Source organism: Achroia grisella, unplaced genomic scaffold (assembly GCF_030625045.1).
Source record: "Achroia grisella isolate CSIRO2021 unplaced genomic scaffold, CSIRO_AGI_Agris_v1 utg146, whole genome shotgun sequence".
Taxonomy (NCBI): domain Eukaryota; kingdom Metazoa; phylum Arthropoda; class Insecta; order Lepidoptera; family Pyralidae; genus Achroia; species Achroia grisella.
Genome location: NW_026712636.1, coordinates 1,389,500 through 1,409,903, shown reverse-complemented (window position 1 = coordinate 1,409,903; position 20,404 = coordinate 1,389,500). Strand labels below are relative to the sequence as shown.

Sequence of the window (20,404 nt, the reverse complement as noted above, 5' to 3'; positions counted from 1 at the left end):
AATTGTGAAAAACAGACTATAATACTGACTGATCTGATATCAGTATTTTCAATCAAGTGTACGTTAATTTCGCGTATATTTAAATTACAAAATAATAAAATGTGGAATAACTCAATAAATTGTACCTCTTACTTTAATTTATGTACGATTTTTTTACCTACTGTTATTATAAATTAATTGAAGATCGAAATAAAGTACCTATTACTTATTATACAAGGAAGTAGATAAAATTAATCCGTCTAAAGCTGCTGATATACATTCTGTTAGGCTGCTAATATACGATGGGTTTCTCATGAATTTGAATAATAATCGGATGGACTCTAATTGATCCATTTAGTTACTACACAACCCGTCTCTAAAGAGGGCGGGATGTAAACACGGAGGGTAGTTCTAGTTCTGATATCTTAATAATAATATTACCTATATTTTATAACATTTTATATTACAAGACAACATTAGTTAACTATACTGAATGTTTTTGGATCTAGATTTGAATGCAATTGATGCAGAGGAACCCCAGACTTATTTTTTTAATATTATTTACTTTATATATTTTTATTTCTTTTAAAATACTTACCTACTACAGTAATAATTAATAATATGTATGTAGGTATATCTACTATTTTTCGTTGTACATGTATTTTTTTATATATTTTATTTATGTATTTTGTTTCTTGTTCTGTATCTGTAGGCGACGCACTACGTTATCAATTTTTTTATAAAATTAATTTTATTATTATATGTACGTATATATGCATAAATATACACGATACGTTCGTCATTTTTTAATAAATATATATGAGGGTGCGCACACGTATAATTAATATAAATCTACCCGTTTTCTACACAATATTGTAGTCGGATTCTGACGATCGCGGTGACGCTCGGTGTCACATATAAAATAAGTGCGTGCTCTCAGTTTGCGAAAATAAGTCGGTGTTTTAGTTCCATCCTTTACAAAGCTGATCCTTCTCGCCAAATCTGAACCAGAATAATGTTCAATACACCGCCGCGCGATAAAATAATTTCGTACAAAGAACGCCATAGACTGACCGATAGGTTAGAATGTGCTTCGGAGCATGTGCTCGCTAAAGACACCGCCGCTGTAATTCCGCCGCGTAGCACGGTACGGAGTAATATATCGCTACGTGGAGAAAAGGAGCTCTTCATGCAGCAAAATATGTCATCGCAACGTCCTCTACGGGATCCGTCAGTTACGTCATCAAAGGCGTCAGAGATCAAACGAAAACAGTTGGAACTGGAGGCTGCCCGTGCAAAGGCAAAAATTCAACTGGATTTGATTGATAAGGAGCTGGAAGCTAACCTGGCCATCATCACGGATGGCAGCAGAAGGTCCATTCACTCTTCTAAGCACGCTTCAGTATATGACCCACATATTCATTCCCATGTTGAAGACTGGCTGGAACAGAGTAATGTGCAACCGCCGTGTAACGCTGATCAGGAGTTGAACACGGCACCGATGATGCAAGCAGTGCCGGCAACCGATTGTCCACAACATAGCCGCCCTGCACCAGTCAATGGAGAAGATAGTATTCTGCAGCTAGCACACACACTGAAGGATATGATGGTGAACTCGTCATCACACCAGGATGAGCGTTTACTAACCCGTCTCGCCACACCGAGGGAATTACCCACTTATTTTGGCGATTGCATGGAGTGGTTACATTTTAAAAGTGCATACATGGAGTCCACTCGCGTGTGTCAGTTTAGTGATTCGGAGAACCTGTGGAGGTTACGCCGTGCACTAAGAGGTGATGCTAAGGAGGCAGTCACCGATCTGTTAATCGGAAACACGTCACCCGGCGACATCATATCTGCGCTGGAACTGAGGTTTGGCCGTTCCGATATTATTATTCACCATGTAACTACACAGATAAAAAAGTTACCATCTTTACCTACTCATTATCAACAAGATATAGTTAATTTTTCAATAAAAATTAATAATTGCATTGCTACACTCAACGCAATGAATCTGCATGATTATTTACGCAGCCCAGAGCTCGCGTCAGCAATATCATCGAAATTACCAAGTATATTAATTAGTAAATTCACTGATTATGCATTTGATCGCTTGACAGATGATACACCAAAACTAATGTTATATGCATCTTTTTTAAAACGTGAGGCTGAAATGACGTCGGCTCTCGGTCTATCACAGCCGCGAGAACAAAAGAAACCCGACATGCCTACAATAAATAACAAGCGAACAGATGATCGCTACCGCTACAACTATAATAAACAAGTATTTACAACTACAACTATTAATGAATCAAAATTATGTAGATTTTGCAACAAATCACAACACTTATTGCCAGATTGTCGATTATTTCGAAGAGCTATGCGTAAGGATCGATGGAATTTTGTTAAAAATAACAAGCTATGTTATTGTTGTTTATTGGCGCGACACGATCGTATGTCATGCGCTGCACCTGTATGTAACATAGACGACTGTGGGCTGGCGCATCACACATTGTTGCATTACAGAAAGCCCATCCATACAGACACACAGCCCGTGACCACTATGGCGACATCATCACAACATGAATCATCGAGTACCGACGCGACTGTAGCCTATGTGAACTCCGCTACCGACGGGACTGCGCCCGGGCTACCGGGGCGCGGTCGCTCCCCCACAGTGACGTCATGTGATGTGATACTCAAAGTAGTTAAAGTGAAGTTAAGTGGACCCAACGGTACAGTGAGTACTTATGCCTTATTAGATGACGGTGCTTCGATATCGATGATCGATTCCGGCTTAGTAAATGAACTTGGTCTTAAAAGTTTAAGTTCTAGTTCTATTAAATTAATTGATGCTTTTGGTTTAGAAGTATACCAGTCTGATGCTCCTAAAGTCTGTTTAAATATTTCTGGCTATGATAATTGTAACTATAATAAGTGTAACTATAATATAACTTTACGTAATGTATCTAAACTAAAATTACCTATGCAAAATTTGTCTGTAATAAATAATATTCACTGTGATTATTTATCATCTGTAAAACAATTTGTATGTACTGAGAACGTGGTGCCTCGTCTGTTAATAGGTGAAGATAATTATTTTCTTTTAGCGCCGTTAGAAATATTACACGGTAATAAATATGAACCCTATGCAACGCGTTGTCGCTTAGGCTGGTCGATACATGGTAGTTATGGTCGCACGAACTCATCACTCACACAGGGGCACAGTTTCCACGTTACACACAACGACGAGGTAAGTGAAATTACTATATTAAACAACTTAGTTAAAAATTCATTTGAACTGGACTGCATAGGAATATCAACCTTACGCCGTGAGAATACGGCCGATTTAAGAGCGGTTAATATATTAGATCAGACCGCGCGAAACATAGGTAACAGGTGGGAGGTCGGACTGCCATTCATTAAGGATGTTTTATGTATACCTGATAGTTACAACTATGCACTATCACGCTTGAACGGGTTATTGAGAAAATTTAAGTCGGACAGCGCGTACGCTGATAGGTATAAAACAGAGATGCACAAGTTGTTTGATAATGGTTATGCTCGAGTTTTAAAGGAAAATGAACTTGTAGGTAATCGTATATGGTATCTCTGTCATTTTGGCGTGCTAAATCCGAACAAACCCAGTAAGCTGAGGTTAGTGTTTGACGGTGCCGGTAAGGTCAACGGCTTGTGTTTAAATGACTTCTTACTTACTGGACCCGATTTGTATAACTCATTACTAGGTATTATGTTGCGATTCCGCGAACATAAATATGTTATAGTAGGCGATATAAAGGACATGTTTTTACGTATACGTATTAGAGCTGAAGATCAACACTTATTTAGGTTTTTATGGCGGGAAGACGACCAGTCCCCGTTAAAAATATGTGTCATGCAAAGTTTAGTTTTTGGTGCAACTTGTTCTCCATTCATTGCGCAACATATAAAAAATAAAAATGCGCTTAAATATGAGGATTTGTATCCGGAAGCGGTAGATGTTATTATTAACAATCATTACATGGATGACTGTTTGTACTCGTGTGACAGCGAAGAAAAAGCAATTAAATTAGTTCGCGAAATTACGGAAATACATAGTTACGGCGGATTCGAGATAGGCCGCTGGTCGAGTAATAGCAAACCGGTTTTGAACACAATACCGCATCGAGCGCTCACTCAGTCTGCTGTTGATTTTAAACACGGAGCTAATAATACAACTGAGCGCACTCTCGGTTTGATGTGGTATCCTAATGACGATGCATTTGCTTTTAAAATATCATTCAACCGTATTCCGCAAAACATAATAAATGGCACGGAGCCACCTACGAAATCTCAAATGCTTAGTATATTAATGTCTGTTTATGATATTCATGGTTTTCTTGCTCCTTGTATAATTAAAGGTAAAATATTATTTCAAAGTGTACATCGTAGTGGTGTCGACTGGAAATGCCACATCCAACCAACAGAGTTTGTTCAGTTTACTAGTTGGTTATGTGAACTAAAGAAGTTAGATTCTTTACGTATACCTAGGTGTTATATTAATGGTAATGAGTGGACTTTTTGCTATAATGAATTACCGAATATTACATGTATTAATAATAATTTTGTAGACATACAACTCCACACTTTTTGTGATGCTTCAACAAAGGCATACGCTGCCGTATCTTATTGGCGATTGATTCGGTCGGATTGTTGTGTTCAAGTTAGTTTCGTTGGTAGTAAAAGCAGAGTGAGTCCACTCCGTCCTATTTCAATACCGAGGCTTGAATTACAGGGAGCGGTAATAGCCGCCCGCCTTGCAAATATTATTGAGACCGATCATAAGGATTTTAAACCAGCAAAGCGTTACTTTTGGACAGATTCTAGTACGGTTTTACAATGGATCCGTAGCGATCCGCGTAATTATAAACCTTTTGTCGCTCATCGACTCGGTGAGATAGATGAGCTGACGAAAAACTGTGAGTGGCGTCATGTGCCGTCTGATGCTAACGTAGCCGATGTAGCTACACGAGATGATGCATCACCACTGTCATACTCAGACCCGTGGTTCCAGGGTCCTGCCTTTCTACGGCGACCTGAGAGTGAGTGGCCTAAAGATCGTAAGTTCTCCAAGACATCGCAAGATGTGACTTGTGAAGAACGATCAATTAATGTGGTTATGTACAGTTCAGAATTATCTTTGCCTAGCGAAGATAATATCTCGAATTGGATCACATTAGTGCGAGCCACCGCCCGCGTGTTATTATTTATCAACAAATGTCGGCGTAAAAACATTCAGTTTGATGTTTCTTTAATGAAAAGAGCTGAAATTTTATTAATTAAAAAATGTCAGCAGGACAGTTTCTCTGTTGAAATATCTTGTTTACAACAGAATAAACCTATAATGCGTAATAGTAGATTATTAAAACTTAGTCCTTATCTCGATGAGACAGGAGTACTGCGTGTCGGTGGTCGCATCGATAGAGTGGCAGGAGTAGAACTGTCTACGTTGAGACCTGCAATACTTGATGGCGGACATAGAATTACTCGGCTCCTGGTCTACCACCACCATAAAGAAGCTATGCATGGTTCTAACGAACTCGTTGTAAACCAGTTACGACAACAGTACTGGATACTTAAATTGAGACCAACAGTTCGTACTGTGTCTACCCAGTGCCTCACCTGTCGGTCACGTCGCGCCGCACCGCAGCCTCAGCGGATGGCTGATTTGCCAGCGGCGAGACTACAACATAATAGGAGGCCGTTTAGTTACACTGGCGTTGATTTTTTTGGACCTATAGAAGTCACTGTCTGTCGCAGGAGGCAGAAGAGATATTGCATGCTCTTCACATGCTTGACAGTACGTGCAATTCACATGGAATTGACTGAAGATCTGTCCAGTGATTCAGCAATAATGGCTTTACGTCGTATGGGAGCCCGGCGGGGTTTACCTCTAGTTATCTACTCAGATAACGGAACTAATTTAAGGGGCGCCGACTCTGAACTTAAACGTAGTATTGCAGAATTAAATACTAAATTGTTATGTGATGATGGCACAATACGAGGTGTTGAATGGCGTTTCATTCCCCCAGGCGCTCCAGAAATGGGAGGCGCTTGGGAGCGAATGATACGTACTGTTAAGACAGCGCTTAAAGTAACTCTCAAAGAGAGAGCCCCTCATCCTGACACACTAGCCACTATCTTAACAGAGGTTGAGGCTTTGGTTAACAGTCGACCTATAACACACGTCTCTTTGGATCCCGACTATCCAGAGGCTTTAACCCCAAATCATTTTTTAATTGGTACGCCATCCAGCGGTCCCACTTATGGACTTTTCAATGATTCTGACCTTTGTTTACGAAAGCGTTGGCGTATAGCGCAACGTATTACGGATATGTTCTGGAGTCGTTGGATAAAGGAATATCTGCCTACGTTACTACCTCGACAAAAATGGATGGAGGAGTCGAGATCATTACAGGTAGGTGATTACGTAGTAGTAGTGGACCCTAAACTGGATCGTGGATGCTGGCGTCATGGAGTGGTCAGCTCAAGTCATACAGGTGAGGACGGCCGCGTACGCGTCGTAGACGTACGCACCCGGGCGGGACTACTGCGTCGACCAGTCACTCGCGTCGCCTTACTATCACCAGCTAGTGTTAGTAGTGCTAATTAGTTAGCACTAAGGAGGCAGAATTGTAGGCGACGCACTACGTTATCAATTTTTTTATAAAATTAATTTTATTATTATATGTACGTATATATGCATAAATATACACGATACGTTCGTCATTTTTTAATAAATATATATGAGGGTGCGCACACGTATAATTAATATAAATCTACCCGTTTTCTACACAATATTGTAGTCGGATTCTGACGATCGCGGTGACGCTCGGTGTCACATATAAAATAAGTGCGTGCTCTCAGTTTGCGAAAATAAGTCGGTGTTTTAGTTCCATCCTTTACAGTATCTTTATATATAAAGATACACAACTATATATAGTGCGCCACCTATCTTTCACTCTCCCAATACTTTTATCTCCCAGGTTGTCTGTAAGAGATCGCTTTGAGTGATAAGGCCGCCTTTTATTCGCATATTTTTCTTTCTTTCTTTTTTTTTAATTATTTGTTCTTTTTTTTATGCACAATAAAGAGTTATTATTATTATTATTTATTCATTTTTTTATTCTCTATCTGGGCTATTACAGATTGCAAATGTAATAAAAAAAATAGTTCATTTCAATCAAGCTCCTTTATTTCCATCCAGGTACCGTTCTCGTTAACAATGCCAACGTCACATACATACAGCTTTGCATACAATATTCATTATTATACTAAAACATAACACTGCATATTTAGCGTCACACTGAGCTCATTCACTATTTATCTTAATTGTTATAAATAATTGCACTATTATAGCACACAGAATAATAAGTGTCTTAAGGTTCTGTAAAAAATATTCACAGTAGTCTCAAAAAACCTGTAGGTATAAGGTTAATAAATTACGTCACCCGTTAAATGGAGGGCGTGATATCGGCAAAGTGTAACAATGAAGAGAAGTTATAAGTTTTTATAGTAATTTCAGAATTAATATCTGAGAATTAAAACGCGAAATAGTATTTCAATTGCTGAATATTTTTAAAAATATTTAAAATGGAAACAAAACTCCCATTTTAGATGTACAATTACACAAAGTTAGTAGAATTTTCACAAATGTGGCCAACTATAACGAGTACAATTACACAAAATGGTGTGACATAATTTATTGACAGCTCCTAAGTTTAAAAAAAAAATGTTTGTATGATTAGCTGCAATGTGCCACTAAAGCTTCAATTACATAAAATATATACAATTAGAGTACATTCCACAATAGCCGCTTCCTGTCACATTCGGGTACCGTCATATTATCTCCGTTCATACATAAAACACATAACAACACGGTGTTCACTATATAAAATAGAGTGTACATAAGCCTCCACAACATTGCAAACGAAATGTAATATTCAATAAGAAATATCTTGAGAATCACAACAATTAACTTTAAATGTATCATGCAGTTATTTTAAGACAACGTGAGTCCTGTCCTGACATGTATTTAAGGTCAAGGCTGTGATTGCTGTTTTTTGGTATCAAGAATTGAAGAATTAGAAAGAGGTAATCGTGTAACGAGATAGTATTTTTATAGCAACAGTAAATGGTATAAAGGCATTTGAAATTATTTAGAAAATACTATTTCCAGCGGTTTTGAGACTCACTTCGCCTTAACGTGTCAATTCATATTTTTTAAATAACAAATTATGACTAAGAAAAGTTGAGACTAGATATACTTAACTTATATATAATGATTCACAGCTACAACTATGTTAACTATTAGTTGCGTAATTACTGAAATTATGCAGCTGGTTGCATCGGGCATTTATTGTTATACTACAACATTAAAACTATTTATGAATTAAAAATAACATTTTAAAATAATTCGATGTTAAAAACAAATTAATGATCCAATAGATATTCTCATGAACAATAATGTTTTCTTTTTAAATTTTACACCGATACAGATATTTAAAATCTATTTACAAGCCTCTGCAGCCAGTGTCACCACGATAAAACTAATTAAAGTTAGGACATTTATTTTGAGAGGACAATTCCATTTTCAATATTTCCTTTTTAATTATATTTACAGATTATCATCCAATTCACATTTTGCCAGAGACAATTGATGTTATTCAATTATGATATCTAATAGATAAATCAAAATTAAATTTTCTACATCTATGTATGATTATTGGAACGTTAAATTATAAATAAGCAGACAAAGCTTGAAAATGAAACATTAAAATTATAATTTACAATTACTAAAAAAATAACATGTATAAATCTTAAAAGGAAGCATTAATTAACCAACTACTACAATGATATCACAGTTCATTTATGAAAATAAAGTAATCGCACGTATAGAAAAAAAATATCAATATGATTCCTCATAAATATTGTTCAATTGTTATGGCAATATCGACTCAAACATTTCAACATAAATCTCTTTTTTCATAAACCCAATTGTCTGGTAAAATATTTATTTAACTTGTATTATGAACACGAATAAATGTAAGCTAGTGATTCTGAATCTGTATAAATTAGACTTAAAATTAAATATGTCATAGACATTTTATTTTTGTTTTTTAATATTTTAAACTATTGAAACCTTAATAATAAGTGACTTATTACGATGAATATCTATGGAAGCAATTTAAAGACGTGTTCTGTAATACGAAGCGTGAGCTTAAAATATATTTGTATACATTTACTTATGATAGTTAATAGAAATCAATATCTAAGTATGTATGTGCAATGTTGAAATGTTCATATAAATTATATTATACCCAACTTATCTACATATGTCACTATTTACAAATCCACTATTATCCATTATTTGAGTAATAGAATACTCACTTAAAACTGAATTGATATCGTTATAATAATAAGTTAGCAGAACCATATATAATTTGATTTAGTATGAACAATTTAAAAAAAACGTTACAATAATTTTATTAACTATTTATGGGACATGTCCATATAAATTCTGTTATGGTCAGTGGCGGTCTTAGGGGGTGGAGAACAGGGCAATTGCCTGGGGCCTCGCTCTTGTAGGGGCCTAGTAACATTTTGCTTGTTGTACCTATGTATATGTGGCACGTTGCAAAAACCTCTCGATTTAGGCGTTTAATCGCAAATGAACAAAATTACCAACACTACAATTTACAAATAAAGGACACGTATTAAAAAAAAAATATAATACGGTATAGTTTTCTTGAATCAGCGGAGAAACCGCATAATCGTTCGCATCACATACACATTTTAACGTAGCACACGCAAAGCCCGGAGCCCCGCAATGAGTAAGACCGCCGCTGCTTAAGGTATTCTTAAGGAATATATTTTCTAGTGTTAAATGTTAATAGTAGCCATGTAGGTATTAGGTATAGATCTATAGAAATTTGCTAGAATTGTGTTCAACGTTTAAGTTGGACAAAGTACTTTCAGGATATAGTCCGTTAAGAGTGTAGGTACGGTAGGGCTGTCTTCGTTTATCGCCTTCAGTACTGAAATTAAAGGAAACAGTATATTAATTTTATACATCTAAATATGAATTCTAAAATTCATAAAGTCGTAAGAAAAAGTTAGGCTGCGATCGCGTGCTATTTTATCAGCTTTGTAACTCAATTTTTAGGGGAAAAGGGATAGTTGGTAATATGTGGATTAATAACCCCATTACTGCAATATACCATCTCAGGTTAGCCTTCACGCGGTTCACCCTGGAAACCGTGGTAAATTGCTATTTGCCAAGATGGTCTAACTGACCTGACTTCATACTCATCTTATCATACTCCACTGGTGCCCCGCCAGCGTATACCAATAGTGCAGACGGTTGCACCATTCCACTATCATCCCTTATAAAAAAACGCTATTTTTATGCTACAAGCTAGGAAAAATGTAAGCATAACTAGTATGATGCTAGTACAAAGTTATGAAGAAGTATTTAATTAAGTTCTTCTCTGTTATGAAGGACAGATTATATTTTACTTGTCTACGGAGGCTATTTTCATAGTTGTTGTGTTTACCATACTACACTTTTCGATTTAGCTAATGGTAAATAGAATAACTAATATAATATAATAATACCTACTCTTATATACGAGTGATAGAGATATACTATTACTTTCATACAAAGTTTTTTTTATTATTATTTTTGTCTCTCTATTATGTTTATTATCACTTTTTTTTTATTATAAATATATTATGTAGTACTTTAGCCGCGATTTGATATGGCCAAAGATTTAATTGCTTAATGTGTTCCTCTGGAGGGGATGCTAAATTATCGAAATAAATACATATGTGTTATATATACGTTAGTTAAATACATACGTACGTAAATGGATAAATATATATACATATATATTTACATAAAATGTATAGATTAAGAGAATATTGAGCGAACTTACTTTTGATGAGCACTTGTAGAGTCTGGTTGTCTGGTGGGCCGTTGTCCAAGTGGAAGGGTATCACTGTGGTCAAGTACTGCAATGATAATAACGTCCTTGTTAATTTTGTCCTTCTTCAGAGATTACACTTTAAGTTTGTAAGCAGTATGTCGTATTTGTATATATATTATACTAATTTATAAAATATAAATATTAAGTCTCTTCCTCAGCAATAATTGCCGCTAAGGCGTAGGCCTCTCCTAAATCTACACCGACCACGGCAATGTACCCGTCCCATTTACACTACGCCACTAAGAAGCAGGACATCTTCGACTATATACGAACTAAAAGTAAGCTGACATTGAGGGTGACGCAGCTCGAATGGAGTCAAAATATGATTTTCAAGGCGTTTGTGGTCTGAGTTCCCACCAGCTTGTTGACCACTTTTATGAAAGAGGACTACTGGCCGAAGTGTGTGGTGTATCGGTGCTACCGTGGCAGATTTAGTGCCGTGACCACACAGACATTTATGATTTATTTTTTCTATCAATTTTAATATCATTTATATGTATGTTAGTCTATAAGGTATTTTTAAAATGGGCCATTAGTCGCCTGAATTAAATTAATAAACCTTTCCAAAAGTTCCTCTCCCGCGCCGTCCTCATTCAGTTCGCTCATTATTTAGTTACATACTTAAAAACTACGCATCTCATTATTTACAAATAGATGCTCTACCTTGGATTCCGAATGACTATTGTTCAAATTAGGCGACCGCGGCGTGCCTCCTCTCTTTTTCTGCTCTATGTGGTACTGTCTACGTTTGTTCTGTACGGCCAGCAGAAGCGATATGAACGTGTTCTTCAATTCCTTCTCGTACTCCAGCTCGTCTCGCAGCGCCAGCTCAGCGATCAGCGTCTCCGAGAACTCTCTGATCAGGACTTCCAGCTCCATAAATATCTCGTTCAATTGGGACAGCGAAAGTTGACGGAGTTCTGCAAATTAAATTAAGCAAAGGAAGTAGGACGCGTTTTTATTCTAACAAGTGCATATAGCAGTATCTTATCAGTGTTTGTAGCTAACAGGCTGATTAGGTTATCCAGTGGTAAATAGTAGTAATTGCGTCGTCTAATATTTTCTAAGAATAATTTTATTTAAAAGAGCTCCAAGAATTGAAATTACATTCGGAACTTCTGCAATTTGGGTCAGAGTTCAAGTACTTTTAACAATTAATTTCATATTACACAGGGAAAGATAAAGAAAAAGAAAATAACTATTTAATTTATTTATAATTTATTCTTTATTGTAATATTGCCCAGCTTAGTGCCATATGGCATTCTTTACCAGCTGACCATTAGGTAAGAACAGAAAGCGGTCGATGGGCAGTGGTTGCAAAGGACGAATCTATAATTTTACTTAACATATTACCTATGTTAAATAGTATAATAGGTCTTCTAAAAAATTATATATCATGTATATAGAGATATAATTTAAGTAGACTATTTGAAAATCTTTTCTTACTTTAATAAACTTCAGTTTATTACATTAAGGGTTTTTGGTTGTGAGTAAATATTCGGTCAGAAATAATGTAAACAAAAATTTGTAAACAAAAATGTACCTATATATATTTTACAGATATCTCATACATTTGTAATTATAATGAGAGATTCCGAATTGGATTAATAAACAAATTGGAGAAATTTGCGACAAAAACTGTTTATTTTTAATGTTTCTCACGGTAGTAACTCTGGATATTATATTACGTGACAAAAAACGGGTCTCAGTGCAAAAATTACGCCTAATTATATCATGAGTACATTTTTTGTACCACAGAATAAAATTAGACACGTAACAGTCGTGAAAAATGTCAGTCTACATAAAATACCGGTTCCCACGGATGATTATAACGATTTGATTTAAATTCCTGATTAAATGTATTTTTACACACCATGCTTTACTGATGAGATCTATTATGCGTCAGTAATAATAATAATTACTATATCTGTAATTTAAATTACAAAAATGGAAGAATGAATAGCAATAATATAAATTATAAGTACTATTGTATAAGTAACATTAAAGAAGCCAAACTGATATTAAATTTAATTTGCTGGTTTCAATTTTTAATTGTTGGATGTGTATTTTTCTAGAATGTTTTCCAATATTAATGAGATCCATACAACCGACTATTCCCGTTTGTATTATATATAGTATTTTGTTTTGCTAACAATGTAAACATTGCGTAAATTAATCTATTCAATCACATAACATGGATTTGATTGAAATTCTGTATTCAATGTTCATATTTTAAATTAATATGGTAATATTTATCATATTATTTTACGCGGTGAAGTAAAAAAAACAGTTACTAAATATCAGTTAATAACCTTTATTATGATATGCACATTTACTGATAACGACCTAAATAATTCTATAAATACAGAATTAGAGTAAAACATACATAGGTAAGAATATTATGAAGTTTCAACTTACTGTCTTCATATAAAGGTGAGTTCAGAACCTCCTTTCCTTTCTCCAGAGCCTCGTTGTACTCAATTATGTCACCTTCTGACGAAGGTGTTTCCTGCATCATGTCGTCTATTTCTTGAATTACCTATTGATTGAAAATATATCATTAAACATACTACATGACTATGTAGAAGGGCATATCCTTGCATGATGAAGGTATGATGTATGTAGAAAGAAGCTTTATGAGAATAGAATAGAATAGAATAGAAAATCCTTTGTTGAAATAAACTAAATTTAAGCACTTTTGAATAGTCATAGTTATTTTTCTTTTAATATGAATCTTTTAATCGGAAAGCCGTCTCATCACAGGAACAATGAGCAAGAAACTTGCATGTTGTCCTTTTAAATAATCGTGGTAACAACCCCCTGGTCTACATAAAAAAATAAAATCTTTCTCTTCCGAGGTTTCATCTAATAAATTAACTAAACTGCACTGAACTGAAAAAAAAGAACTGAATGGTAAGAAAAAAATATTAATACAAAATACTTAATACTTATAAGCGATATGAATTAATGATTTGAGTCATGTTTACCTCATCAGCAGTTTTGACGGGACACTCGTGATCCTGGTGAAGACCTCCAAGTATGAGTGCGTGCATATCCAGGTCGGAAGCTACTGCCTCATCTTCTGAACTGTGTATCTCGTCATCAGGTGTCATTGAACCCTGTAACAGTAATTTTACTTCAATGTAATATAAATAATATAAATCATCATAATCATAAATATTTGTGTGAATTACTTTCCTTTCAACTATATGAATAGAATTAGAATATTATGATTAAGTTGGTACCAAACAATAATACCGTTATGTGAGTTTGTATGTCTGTCTGTTTCCAATTTCCAATTTTCATTAAACTTCCATAGATATTTCTTTAAACATCTGAACAGATTTTAAAATAACTTCAAAATTGTGTCCCGAGGACAGATACATGCAATTTTTTCCCAAAAAATATATTTAAGGGATGAAATAGGTGATAAAAAATTGTATAGACAGCAAACAAGGTCGCAGATAACAGCTAGTGCGATATGAAATGTAATAAAACTATGCACCAGTTTGTATATCTGTTTATAATATCCGGCCAAACAATTTGTAAACCATAAACCCACAGGCGCCGGAAAGCCCTTGGTTATTCTTAATGCTCTATTTATTCCACAGCATATTTATTTATAATAAAATTTTATGGGATATAAAACGTTACCTTTCTATCACTCAGGTTCAAGGTAGGGATATGCATTTTTCTGGAGAACGACTTGGTCCAGTCGATTGGTAGAATGTTTCCGAAGTTGCCGGTAATTGTCCACCACATCCTGAAAACAAGGATAGGTAATTCACATTGAGGTACTCTGTTGCGTAAAGTCCAACATTTTTTTTATACCACGGAGGTACCAATTAAGCATTTTTTTAATATTAATATAATATAATCTTAACTTTTAATAGGCTTTCTTAAAAAGGAGTATTTTATTTTTTTGGAAGATTCAGAACAGACTAGCAGGTCGTTATTATAGTATTACAAGTTTGTCTACATAACATTTAGTCATTAATTATTTTAAGACGCAATTATTTCCTTAGTAACATGATATTTTCGTAAATATATAGAGAGGCCACTGTGAGGATGCCTTAAAGTATTCTCGCACTAATTCCATCGTATCGTACCCATACCATAAATAGAGCGAATGGTCTTATTGTGTAAAATAAATATTGTATTTATATCAGCTGCTTTACATTATAAGAGTTTCATCTATTCTAATTTTGGAAAGAGAGAGAGAGAGTGCATTAATCTTCGGACCCACTGTATTTCGGATTTCTGAAATTCTTTCACTGTTTGAAAAGTACACATTATCCCGGAGTATGATAGAATAGAATAGAAAATTCTTTATTCAAATAAACTGAAATTTAAGCACTTATGAATAGTCATATCTACATATTTTTCTTTATCTTCTGCTCAATCTAAAATTTGTCTGTCTGTCATAGACTATATGTAATGTTAATAGACATAAAACTGAAAGTTATAAACCCTGATAAATTTGGACCGGAGTATTAGTATAACATAAGTTTGTTAGTACGTAACTACTCCATATATGTCTTAATATAACAAATAATTAACAATACATAATTGTAATATCATCAACTTCCTTAAACTAACACCAACGTCACCATTCGATGACTCGTACCATATATAGTTAGATATTAGTTTGATAGTGCTATGCCTAACCATTTGTAAGCTTTACGATTAATTTAATTTAGGTACTATATAATTAGGTGCCTTTACCAAATGGTTATAAGATCTAAATTTGGAAATCAAATTATGTATAATTAGTTCTCAGCAATATTATAAGATCTAGATGTTTAAAGCGCTTTTGATTACGTAACTACTCTATAGAAACATATTAGATTCATTAAAAGGATTTTAGCGATTATGTTTTCATTAAATGTTTGAGATTTGCTTGGAGATCTAAATATATCAGATATTAATATATGAATTTCAAATGAATGTGACTTCGATTGCCGGTGGTATAGACAATGTGCTATATCATATAAGTCTGTAGATACCGCTTAGGATAGGATTAATTTTTCTCGAGTAATCTATCCTCAATTTGAGTTAATTTTGGCTATTCGTCATTAGAGATAAACTCATAAAATCTTTCTCAAGGAATACAAAGTAATAATTTGTATATCGAAATGAGTAGGTAGGTAGTACCTTGTATTAATGAACAATACATTGAATTGTGGCGCTATATTGTATCACACCATTTTTACCGTAAGTCCTAATAAGGTAATAATATAAAACTACATATAAGCAGTGCTATGACGAAGCATGACTAATCGCCAGAGGCTCCATATGTTCAGTGATTCGGTGGGAAGCGCTAAATTGGCGGGAACCACTTATTTACACAGCAAGGTCGGTATTACTCTGGATCAGCACTCATGCTGTTTATCTCATACTTTGTACATAGGTACGTTCATTTGTTTTAATATCTGAATATATTTAATCAGCTCATTATTTTTGTTTGCATCAAATGAAGTTGATAAGCGTTTACGAAGGACACAACTCTTAGTTAAATTTTTATATCTATACTTACATATAGAGTTTAAGAGTGTCTTTGTTTGTTTGAACGCACTAATCTCGGAAATTACCAACCGGATTTGAAAAATTCTTTTTACTCTTTATGTCGTTTTGAGTTATTTAATATGATGATATAGTTTTAGAAGACGAGAAAAATGTGGTAAGTTCAGGAATAGACGGGACTCAATAATTTCTTTTAAATTTGAATGTAGTTGAAACCGCGGGTGAAGTAGGTTGTAATAAAAATTACTTAATTTTATTTTAGTGAGATAATGATCCTGCTTACGCTACTGGTGTAATTGGTGTGGCCTTAAGGAAGGATGAAAGTTTTACGATAAAACCAACTCATTGCGTGGCGAATTCATCGGCAATAAACCACTAGATGTGTTTGTGATGGTTGGATTCATGTCCCAATATAAATTATTAAGGCATCTACTTCTTATAATTAAATGACTTTCTACTTTCTGACATCATATATCCCAGAAATATTGGTCATAGTGTTGCCATATATTGTCACGGTAGTAGGTGTTATATTTGGACATTTCATCAAAATCATGGTCCATCGTAACTGTAGCATTCTTCAGAAATGTTAGTCGCAGTGTATCTGGTGTTTTGTTTGGGCATTTCTTTTAATTCATGGTCCACCTCAACTATAGAATTATGAAGAAATTATTTTATAATTAGGGTGTTTGATTGCCATGCACCTAGCGGTACCTCACGGGTTGTGAGTCAGCCGGAGACACAAATTGGCGCTAATTCGAGATCTCGTCGCGGCCATCGCTCAATTGAGGAATGTGTCACTTTTTATTACGCTCATGTACATGTACAGTCGTAACATCTCTTCAAATGGCGGACATTGCTTCATTTGTTAAATACAGTAACGAAATTCAAATCATGCAGCATGTAATTCTTTCTTTCATTATAATTATTTCTTTGACTTCTCTATCTTTTTAACAAACATTTTCTATATCATTATAAACATCATAGCCTTTTTATTTAATGTTCTTTATTGTGTATTCTTTGATTACATTTAATACATATTGATACAGAAAAATGTTATATTGTCATTACCATTCTTCTATGGTAATAACATTTGTTATCTGCTTTACTTTTGAAACGTATATATAAAGTTCTTCGCTTACAATCATCATTTATCTAGTTTATTATAACATTGTGGTAAATATCTACTAGTAAACTCTTATTGCAGTCTTGCTTGGATGCTTTAAAAATCATGGTGATAGCGTTAACTCTGGCGTAATTCATATGAAATGTTATGTATAATGCATTTCTTGAAATCTGTAAGTTTTTAGTGAAAACTTCAGCGAGTAAGTTATTCCCGAATCTGAGAGTAAAGAATTGGGAATGGGATGATTTTATATTCAAGATATACATGTAGTTCCCATTATTGTCAGGTCAAATATTGGATCAGCGGGTAAATTACTGGAAACAGAGGTATTGAACTGTAGTGCTCTGGAATAACAATGTACTTATCGTAATCTGCAACTGTATCGCAGCTTCGAACTCCGATCCATAGATAACGTCATCTCCTTGGTGAATACGGATCTCGATGACATTTGTGAATGGGCTAAGGCATATGGTCTGCTCGTGAATGCTAAAAAATCACAGTCCATCATTGTTGGCAGCAAATATATGGTGAATTTATTAGATACAACGCACATACCGTCAGTAGTATATAATGGAGATATAATATCATGCGTTAAAACTGTAAAGGATTTGGGTGTTTACATAGACAGTGACCTTTCTTGGTCTTCTCACATTAAGCACGTTAGTAAGAAAATTTACGGGGCAATTCACTCCTTGAGGCGTCTTCAAAGTTTTCTGCCATTCAAAACGAAGGTCGAATTATCCAATACGCTCCTTTTACCTCTTCTTGATTATGCAGATGTTTGTTTTCTCGATGCCACTGTCGAATTGCTTAGCAAAATGGAACGTCTCCAGAACGTGTGCATTCGCTTTATTTTTGGTTTGCGAAAGTTCGACCATATATCACAGTACCGTAAACAGTTAAAATGGTTGCCCTTTCAACTACGACTTAACGTACACGTCCTCAGTCTTTTATACAATATATTGCATAATCCTTCTGCACCTTCCTATCTCCGCGAACGTTTCCATTTTCTCCATCCGACAGAAGTACACATTCGATCCCAAAATAGATTAGTCTTACGGACTCCTGTACACTCTGGGCAGGCATACTCAAACTCTTTTGTTGTGTCGGCTATTAGATTGTGGAATTCATTACCACACGAACTGCGTGACAGCGCTAGCATTGGTATATTTAAAAGCCGCTTAAAAAAATTTTATCTTTCACAATGCTGACGTATTATTATACATATATATGTATTACAATTATATATTAACCGAAACCTTATATATTATTTATGTACAATTTATGTATGTCTATATATTTATATATTTGTGTATGTTTATTCCTTCTTATAGTGTGACTTATTAATATTTATATAATTTTAATGTCTTCCTTTCCCTTTTTTTTTCTTCTCTTTTCTCGTACACGTATGTATGGCTGATCTAATGACCAAATTATCCTATAACATTTTCTAGGTTTGCTGGAAGAAATCTCTTTTTAGAGATAAGCTCGCCCTTGTACATTACTTTTATTTTATTATTGCTATTTTTTTTTCCTGTGTGTGTACAATAAAGAAAGAACAATGTACTTATATTTTATGATATTATTTTTATAACGTTTTTTTTAATGGAAGATGATGGACTAGCTATTCTATGCGAATGATAGGTAGTTTTTGGGACACCAATGAAGGATCAAAGGATACAGATAAAATATTCAGATCAATTGGTTTATCGTACTGACTTCACCAAGAATTTAACGCAAGAATTCTATAAAACGCAAGAATCCTATAAAAGGCGTCTTGACTATTTTTAATCTAGCGGAATATTTTTATTCTTTATATTGATCATCTATTTTCTAAATTAGAGACAGACAGTTATAATAGCTGTCTCCTTAAACATACTGTAAACACAATGCTTGAGTCTAGTAGTTCATATATGGCTTGTGGTCTCAATGTATGGTGCTTTATAGGGTCATGTAACCCACTTAGACAAATTAGTTGTGTTAGAAACTGCTAAAGGAATTTCTATAGTTGTTAATGACTAGGATGGCTGTACGTAGAGTACTTTAACTAATTCATGAAATAAAATAAAACTGCAAGTTTGAAATTTAAAATTTTAACCATAGATGCATTTAAATTTATCAGTATTAGAGCACAGTACCCACAAATAAACATTTAGGCCATTTTGTATTTGACATATTTTAGTATCAATAAAAATACTCAAAATTATAAAAAGCAGTGTTGTAAAATAGTTGATCATGTTATAGTTAAAAACTGACGATTTAGGGAACAGATCTATTTTGCTGTTTTAGGTTCCAAGGGTGTTTTTGTAGTAAACTTACTGAGTATGTATATGTTGTTATTTAAGATCGATTATTATTACCTAAATAAGAAGATACAAGACAAAAAGATTGTCTTGTATTTAGATAATAAACTAGCTACCCATCCCGGCGTCGCATGGGTGTACATCATAATAGAGTGATTCATCTTGAATCACTCTATCTTATCACAATGTGAATTTACAATTATATTTAGTACGGACATTCAGTATGACTCCGATCGATTCCCGTCCAATTCAAACCGGGATCGAAATTACGACGGCCTGAGCCGAGGTTCGATCTCCTAGCGGTGCGCTCAGACTAAAGTCGTATCCGTCAGGCGGGAGCTGGCCTTCAGTCGCCGCATAATCTGCACTCGCCCCCTATCGTCCGGTGAAGCTGTAAAGGCCAGCTACGGCCAACAGCATTAGAGTTGTCCGGATAAAATGACGTTTTA

At 34.6% G+C, this 20,404-nt stretch overlaps 2 protein-coding genes across 2 annotated transcripts in view; one reads left to right on the top strand and one right to left on the bottom strand.

The window, feature by feature from the left end:
• Positions 1 to 994: 994 nt before the first annotated feature.
• LOC131855534 (uncharacterized) lies at positions 995 to 6,631 on the top strand. Its single transcript, XM_059206809.1, has one exon. The coding sequence runs from the start codon at positions 995 to 997 to the stop codon at positions 6,629 to 6,631; it is 5,637 nt and encodes a 1,878-aa protein (XP_059062792.1).
• A 2,491-nt stretch (positions 6,632 to 9,122) lies between these two features.
• LOC131855669 (fasciculation and elongation protein zeta-2) overlaps positions 9,123 to 20,404 on the bottom strand; it is a 55,044-nt gene continuing 43,762 nt past the window's right edge. Inside the window, exons 2-7 of the mRNA XM_059206970.1 lie at positions 14,661 to 14,769; positions 13,994 to 14,125; positions 13,425 to 13,545; positions 11,670 to 11,926; positions 10,956 to 11,031; positions 9,123 to 10,055 (exon numbers count right to left, since the gene is read on the bottom strand). Coding sequence (XP_059062953.1) covers positions 9,973 to 10,055; positions 10,956 to 11,031; positions 11,670 to 11,926; positions 13,425 to 13,545; positions 13,994 to 14,125; positions 14,661 to 14,769 — 778 coding nt within the window. The 3' untranslated portion in view covers positions 9,123 to 9,972. The remainder of the gene's footprint in view (positions 10,056 to 10,955; positions 11,032 to 11,669; positions 11,927 to 13,424; positions 13,546 to 13,993; positions 14,126 to 14,660; positions 14,770 to 20,404) is intronic.

Coding starts and splice junctions, on each gene's coding strand:
- LOC131855534 (XM_059206809.1), top strand. CDS start 995: ATGTTCAATACACCGCCGCGCGATAAAATAATTTCGTACAAAGAACGC.